The 8,207-nt window shown below is 44.2% G+C and overlaps 1 protein-coding gene across 1 annotated transcript in view; it reads right to left on the reverse strand.

The window, feature by feature from the left end:
- Positions 1-533: 533 nt before the first annotated feature.
- Positions 534-8,207, reverse strand: part of STAB2 (stabilin 2) — a 78,639-nt gene continuing 70,965 nt past the window's right edge. Inside the window, exons 62-69 of the mRNA XM_042890149.1 lie at positions 7,333-7,498; positions 7,091-7,197; positions 6,683-6,802; positions 5,661-5,819; positions 4,547-4,654; positions 3,133-3,261; positions 1,961-2,080; positions 534-1,071 (exon numbers count right to left, since the gene is read on the reverse strand). Coding sequence (XP_042746083.1) covers positions 1,021-1,071; positions 1,961-2,080; positions 3,133-3,261; positions 4,547-4,654; positions 5,661-5,819; positions 6,683-6,802; positions 7,091-7,197; positions 7,333-7,498 — 960 coding nt within the window. The 3' untranslated portion in view covers positions 534-1,020. The remainder of the gene's footprint in view (positions 1,072-1,960; positions 2,081-3,132; positions 3,262-4,546; positions 4,655-5,660; positions 5,820-6,682; positions 6,803-7,090; positions 7,198-7,332; positions 7,499-8,207) is intronic.

The raw sequence follows: 8,207 nt of genomic DNA on the forward strand, positions 1-8,207 counted from the left end.
CTGTCTTTCCCCTTGTCCTTCCCACACGTAGCAAATATGCTGCAGGTGAACATTACTGCTGTTGAGCAATAGCATCCTCCTTTCCTTGCTGTTTTGTAGTTTCTGTCAGTCAAACTTGGGGTTGATTCACTTGTAATAGTAAGGTGAAAATAGCAGCTGCTGTTACAGCATTGACTGAATGGCAGCACGTGTGAAGAAGCAGATGTCTTCTGTCAGACCTGAAGATATGGATGTGACTGCAGAGTATCTTCATTGGCTGCTTGTTCACAAAAATGGCTCAAGTACAAACGTATTTCTATTTTAATACTCTCATATAGCAACTTTAGCAAGAAGTACAGCTATGCTTAATATTGCCCTTTGTAGAGTGACATGAGATATAAACCAAGCTTAGGAAAGCTGGAAATGCTGGAGCAGGCCAACTGAGGCAGATGTTGCAATTCTTACAGAAAAGGATACTGGCACAAAAAAAAATAAAAATAAAAAAAAAATCCAACCAAAACACTATGGCTTTTTTTTTCTTTTTGTTTGTTTTGTTTTGTTTAAAACTATGGATTTAACACGTTCTGTTTCATGGCAGCTGGCTGTAGTTGCAGTTGAGCCAAAACAAAGGCAGAGCTGGAGTAGTAGCAAATTTAGTATATCTGCCAACTTATCAGCCTGTGTGTTTGAGGCAATTTAAGATGCTGTACAAAGAATAAAAAGCTGGGTGATAAGAGGCCAGTGAAAGTCCTGTGCTTTTTGTAGAGAAATAAGTGCCTCTTTTCTCTCGGACAGCTGGAGAGTTGAGCCTCGCATTGGCATTTAGCACTCAGAGTTGATATTTGTCAGTCAGTGTTTCTGAGGTTGGTAACTTTGCAAATCCTACAGACTGCGTGTTAAACAAGGCAGAACTCTTATGCTTTGGTTTTTAAAATGTATAATGAGATTTTGTTCCCTGACAGTTGTAGTTGCTGTGGTTCCTCCCCCCAGTAAATGTAAATAGAAATGTATTCTGTAACTGACTAATGCCAAGCTGAGTCTTTAATTCTGATCATAAGGGCCACTCATCACAAGCTGCTGGTCATCTGAATCCTATGAAACAGAAGGGAAAACAAATCAGACTAACATCATGCATGTGAAACTCACATTTTTGGGAAATATATCCACATAGATGGGTTTTATCCACATAGATGGAAGTATTCAACTGCCATTTTTGCACTGAATAAGCTTTTTTACAAGACTACTCTGCTCGTTAGCTGCTGTGTTTACATGAGAGTCTTGCTAAATCGGGCCATTAAGGCTACCCAGATGATTCAGTCTTACCCAGATTTTCCTTCTCTTGTTTCCCACCCCTTCCTCACTGCGTTTCAGACACTGTGTGCTAGCATGACACTCAGCTGCATTTGCAGCAAAGAGAAGACAAAACTGAAAGGCTTTAAAGTTTGTATAGACATGTCGCAGCACCATTTGAAGTCCAGTTTAGTTTGGCTCTCTTTGAAAGCAGCTGGAGCCTCAATAGTCATTACTTAGAATTGTAGAATCACTAGGGCTGAAAAAGACCTCCAAGATCATCTTGATTCAACGCCCCCCCCCCCATGCCCACAGCCCACGACTCTCAGTGCCACATCCACATGGTTCCTGAACACCTCCAGGGACGGTGACTGCACCACCTCTCTGGGCAGCCTGTGCCACTGCAGCACCACTCCTTCTGAGAAGAAATGTTTCCTAAGATCCAACCTGAACCTCCTCTGGAGCAACTTAAGGTTGTTATCTCTTGTCTTACTTGAGGCAGAGCTATAGGCTATAGCCTCATTTAAGCTCCAAGTGAGGCTACCCCATTCCTGGCAGGGCTGAGATAGAAAAGGCAGGAATTTCAATGATTTTTTTTCCAAATACTTTTTCCAAGTTGATTTTTTTCCTTTATAAGATCACCCCTCTTACTATGATCTTAGTTGTGTCCCAAATAAGATTTAACACTTACTGAGAAAAGATCGTAAGTAGGTTCTGATGGAGTCAGTGCAGAAGAACTTTCATATGAGGGGTTGGTGATATTTGAAGGCTGGGGCTTGTCCAGTGATGTTACATCAGTGTCATCTTTTGACTACATAAAATAACACAGATGATCTTAAAATCCATTCTCCTCCTACAGTGCCTTAAGTGGAGCACTTAACCTTCTCTACTGACTAGTGCAGTGTTGTGAGTGAACTGGCTTCATCATCTAATTCTGTGTCTCCAGGCATGAACTCTGCACTCATGAACTCTGGGTGTCATGTTGTCTTGGATCACTTAATGTTCAAACATTTTACCCCTTCTTAAGTCACTGTGAAGAACAGGACAGGAAGTACTGCACTGGCATTGTGCCTAGCATGAAAAGTATGTGCTTGTTCTTAAGTGTGCTTGCTGCTGTGATATAAAACTACAAGCATTTCCTCTGGTTCATGGCTCCTTTTTTATTTCTATAGTACTATACATATACGTAAGCTAGAATAGGAGGGAGTTTCTGATTGCTTTCCTTGGGATTGATTTCGTATCACTTTTTTTGTATCACCTCCTTGTCTCTGGATAGCTTGGCTTCTACTGGCTGATTTTGCATCATCAAGATGCTCTGTGAGGCTAACGAAGTTAGAGAAAGCAAGCATGAGAGCACATCAGTATAAGAATTTATACTTCAATCTGCTCTCATTTGCTTGTCTCTCAATCCAGCCTTTTTTCCCTATCAAATACCTGAACCTCCAGAGCTATAAAACTATTAGCAATGCCATGGAAGGGGAGGGGAAGAGAGTAAGTTCATGTGTAAGTGGTTCAACTGATCTGCTTCCCTAAAGCTGACATTTCTGGAGACAAGGCTGTCTGCACTGGTTTTGTTCAGATGCAAGCATTTGGCCAGGCCTTGCTGTTGGTAGTGTCAGCGAGAGCAGGAGCCCTGGTAGTGCCCCCCAGCGTGGTGCAGCAGGCAAAGTAACCGAGTTCCCAAGTCAAATGTGGGAGCCTTTGTCATGTGTCAGTGTGAGCAGTTCAAGCGTAAAGCAATCTGCAATGTCTCTGCAATTCTAGCTTAATGAAATGTGAGGATAACTTGGAGCCTGAGATCTGGAAAGCACAGTGGGGTCTGGGAAGTGCGGAGTGCTTGCTTTGCACTCCGCTGCCTCTTACCTTGAAGTGCTGGAAGGCTGTGCTTTGCTTCCTGAATCGGAGGTACGAGTATCCGATGAAGGCCACGACTCCAATAACCAGGCAGATGCCAAAGAATATCCCTGTCCCCGTACTGGCATGGAGATGAGCCTGGAAGCATGGACAGGGTGAGCTATGGGGTGTGCACTGATTGCCTGCCAGCACCTCAGTACTGTGATGTTTCTCTGAGCTATGTCTGAAGTCCTTAGCTGCTTTTGTGGTGGAGTTCCCCACTACGTGATCCGCAGAGACCTTTGAATGCGACCTTCTGATAATAACTGCAAACTAGAACTTGGATGCTGCACACTCAACAATGGTTTTGGTACAGCTTCAGCTTGTTTGTGTTTTGAAATATCCAGAATAGACTGTTTTATGCGTATGCATAACTTCTTAATAAATTCCTAGGCAAAGAGCTGAAATAAATTTACACGTAATCTGGATTTAACCTATGTGGGAAGAATGTTTCCAAACTGGGTTGGTGGTTTGCCTTCTGCAGCCCTGTGGCCTGATACAACTGCAGTCCTGAAGGGAACTGCTGGTTTTGTGCTGGTGATAATTTTGTCTGAAGGTTCTAGGGTGCTCCGGATGTAGTTTCCCAACCACTGTGCTCTTTGCTGGTAATCCTAAGAGTGAAGAGTGTGGAAGAGGCTCTGGCTTTTCTCTATGATGCCTCTGTGTCCTTCTTAGAGAAAGGGTTTCTACATATACGCTGGCAAAAACAATCCCTCAATTATCCTGACTAGTATACACTCTGCACTGAAGTATAGTGCAGTTGTACAGCTAAATATTAGAAAATCTTTGGTTGCCCTCCTGCATTTGAGTTATGAAGAAAATAATATGCACAGTATTATCACTGTGGTGCTATGGACTGACAGAAATGGTGTGTTATTTTGAATCGAGTGAAAGGGCCCAAAGGAAGTGAGAGCAGCCCTTTCTGCACTGCGTTGCTTCGTCATGTGCTGTTGGGTTTGGCTTGGCTGCTCTTCCTCACGGATGGGACAACTGGAACCACGGCAGGAATTTATGTGTGCAAAAAAATAATCTGAGTTTTCAAACACTTTGTTTCGGAAAGGAGGAAGTGCCAAAACCAACAGTAACGAGTTTTCCTCAGAAGCTTGAAAGATGCTTTTGGGAAAATTCAAAGGGATCTTTATAAAAGCTTGGGTGTGCAAAATAGCTGAAGAGATTGAATTAAATTGAAAAAAAAAATATGGGAAGAACAAGCTTCGCTAGCACTTTGTTCTCACCCTCTGAATTTCTTTCAGTATAACCTTTTAAACTGAAACTGTATACATGGGGGGCAGGGGAGGAACTGGGAATATATGAATATCAGAAATTAATTTGGGATATAAGCCACAGCCACCTCCCACTACCCCAGAAGTCCCTATGTACTTACAGGTGCTGGCGGAGCCCTCAGAGGTTCTGAAATGACATGGATTATCCCATTGGAAGCGACTATATCCCATTCAACAATAGCACTTCCATCCACATATCTGGTCTTGGTCTACCAGGAGAGAGAACACTGAGATCTGAGCTCTGGCCCTCCTGCCTTGGGAGCTTATTTCCCCAGCTGCTATGTCAGATACTGACACATTAAGAGAAATCACTGGTGGGCTTGGTTTGAGCCTTCATCTTTATCCTCTATATACTGCCTGCAGGCTTTTTTTTTCTTTCTTTCTTTTTTTTCTTCTCCCTCTACTTGAAAGTTACCAACAAATTTCACGAATGCAAGTGTCTTTAATGATAAGCTGCTGCTCTTGTCTCTCCTGCCCTTTCTCTGTTCTCTCCTGTAACCCTGACTGTCTGAAAGAAGGGTTGACCCAGGGCTGTATCCCCATGCTGCAGTGCCTTCAGGCAGTCTGAGCTGCATTTTTTGAGTTGTGCACGTTGGAGTGTGGCTGCTTGCAGATGTGTATATTCGCAGTTTGACAGCTGCTATCATAATCATGGAATCATAAAGTCATTACAGTTGGAAAAGGTCATTCAGTCCAACCATCAGCCATCCCCACCATGCCCATTGACAATGTCCCTCAGTGCCACATCCACACAGTTCTGGAACACCTCCAGGGATGGTGACTCCACCACTCTGTGCCACTGCAGCACCACTCTTTTGGAACAGAGATCCAACCTAAACCTCCCCTGGAGTAATGTGAGACCATTAGCTCTTGTTCTGTCACTCTTACTTGGGAGGAGGCCAATCCTTACCTCACTACAACCTTCTTTCAGGTCATTGTAGAGAGCAATAAGGTCTCTCTTGAGCTCCTTCAGATTGAATGATCCCAGTTTCCTTAGATTCTCCGCATAAGACTTGCGCTCCAGAAAGCTCTACTGCCCTTCTTTGGACATGCTACAGTCCTAGCTCTGCCCACCCTAGGAGCACCAGTCTTCTCAGTTCAGCCTCTTATTGTTGCTGGCTGTAACCTCACAGTGTTGCTTTCCAGATCAGCACGTTAGCTGATTAGAAGGTACAGGATGAGAGAGAAAAAGCTGGGGATTTCTTACAAAGGTACCTGTTCGGTGGAAGGAGCTTGGTATTCTTTTCCCCTGTTGTCTGTAATTAGAAGTTTTTCTCCAAGACGAGTCAGGAGAGTGGTTCCATTTGTCAAGTCTTCATAAAACACGATACTGGCATTAGATAAATGATACTCAATGTCTCGACCGGAAAGTGTCTAAAAATCAGAAAGAAATACAAGGAATATTAATCAGTCCCTTTAATCCACTGGATTTACCTCCAGTCAGAGTGCCTGTGACCTTTTTCCTCTCTGCTGTTAATGTTTCAGTAAATGCAGTACAGGTCAGGGTCTGCTGGGAAACCTGCATGCAAACAGTAGGGAGGATCCTCCAACCCTGCTGGCCTTTGGCTGCTGCACGCTACATCTTGGCTGTGCTGGCACAAAGGGTTTTACTCTCTCGTGACCTGAAGTGATGAGCCTCGTAGATACTCAGAATAGCCTGATGCAAGGCAGAGCTTAAACTCATAGGAATTGAAATCTCTTGTGTGCTGCTTTTAATAAGTACACGGCTTTATACCTGAGTGGCTTATCACTCTGGGACAGGTGAAGAAGTCCTGACCTCATCTCTGTAGCTGGGGTTGCACCTCAGCTGTTGGAGGCAATGTTTTGTGGAAGGAAGGAAAAAAGGACAGGCACAGGAATGAAGCTAGGACTAGCCTTCTTTAAAGCATTTGCAAGAAATATCAGAAGTACTGCTTTCTTTGAATAACCGAGCTTAATGAAGCCAGGGGAGATTTCATGTCAGACACCTTTACAGCTGGATGACTAAAATTCCTGATGGAAAATTCTCTGGGGTGAGTCAGACTTTCAGTAACTTAGTATTCCTGACTATAGAAGGAAAGCAGAGAGTATGAAATTAACCCTTCCAGAAGCACAGTTCAAGCTATATGGGATTACAAAGAAATTGTGCCATACAAAGACTGTTTTTTAATTGAGATTGCATCAAGATAGAGAAACCCATGAATGGCTGTTTAGAAAGTGCTATTAAAATGAAGAAAGAAAAGTGAAAACATTCTTGCCTGATTTTCCCTTAATCCACTATCATTTGGAGCGAAGAGTGTGGCATGCACTGACAGGTCGGTGAGGTACCGCAGGAATGCTCTCCCTTTCCGAGAGCTGTTGGAGTAAGCCATGATTTTCTGGGCAGAAACAAAATTCAGCTTTAGTGAAAGGCAATTTCGAGATAAAAAGATGTCATATGAGTAACAATAAAGAGGCTTTGCTTTCTGTCCCCTACACTGGCTGCGGACAACAGCCAGTACTAAGGTACTAAGAGGCATAGCTTAGTGTGGAAATGCTGGTGGTAGGTGGATAGTTGGACTGGATGATCTTGGAGATTTTTTTCAACTTTGGTGGATCTATGAATCCATGACAGTGTTTGGGTGCCGGTACAGCCCAATTATCCCTGTGCCTGTGGCAGACCGTACCTCCAGGAAGTTTGTGAGCGTGGGGAAGGACATCAGCACTTGCAGCAGGTTCCCACTGCAGGAGGAGCCATCCCCCACGTAGCCTGGCCTGCAGGTGCAGTTCACCTCTGGAATGCACAAACACAGACAGCTATGTGAGCCAGTGCCCTTTTCTAGGCAGTTTTGGTTCTCCTTGTTCTTGGCTGCCAAAAGTACTCAAAACAGGGCCCCCTTTGTGGCGAGGCTGAGACGGCCATTCTCACCTTTTTCCCTGTAGCAGAAGACATCCCATGTTTCACTCAGGTTGACCCTTTTCCCGTAGTCCACAATGCCGACGTACCCGGCGCCACAGTTTGGTGATGAGAAGGCAGTAGGGTAGCCCACTCTTTGGCCATCCAGCCAGCCAGCTGCACACAGGTGGTACCGCGCCTGCAAGGCCATGAGGGAGAGAACATGGGGAGAGCTGGGTTGTGGGGCCAGAGCTGCCGATGGACAGGGACAGCATCTGAAATCCCCCAGCCCACTTTCAGGAATCTGAGTGAACTCCCTGCCTTGCAGCTTGCTCTGCTTTTGCTGCTCCCTGCCCATCCAGCCCTTTTGTTGCTGCAGAAGGAGTCTGGCTGTGGTCCAGCCTCATATTTTGTGAAAAATGTCTCTCAACCATGAACATCTTCCTTCCTCCCTTCCTTCCTTTTGCAGATGGGAAGGAGCCAGAACAGTACAGTCTGGCTCACCCTATGGAAAACAAGTCTTACAAATCTGAGGTGTGATGATGCTTATCCCACTGACATCAACCATGTGTTGCCTACAGCACACTCAAGAAAAGGAGCGTGGAAATAGCTCTGCTAAATTAATAGTAATCCTAGAGCATTACTTTAATAAAAATAATAAAATCCAAACATAGATCTAACTCGTACATTTCTTATAGAAGAACTAAGAATTACAACTCTCATGAAAACCCTCTGCAAGTCTGACTTTATTCTCTGGAAAACTGGAAACAAAAATTTGGCAACTGAATTGTTTTCAGTGCTGTATGAGCAGGCACGAGCCCCAAAACCAGTCTGAAAACTGCTCTCAGGCAAACATATCCTGGGCTGGCAGAAGGGAAGAAAGGTTAGAACACAAAATTTATTGGCAC

This window comes from Lagopus leucura, unplaced genomic scaffold (assembly GCF_019238085.1).
Source record: "Lagopus leucura isolate 7727_CA_CO unplaced genomic scaffold, USGS_WTPT01 Super-Scaffold_100159, whole genome shotgun sequence".
In the NCBI taxonomy this organism is placed as follows: Eukaryota; Metazoa; Chordata; class Aves; order Galliformes; family Phasianidae; genus Lagopus; species Lagopus leucura.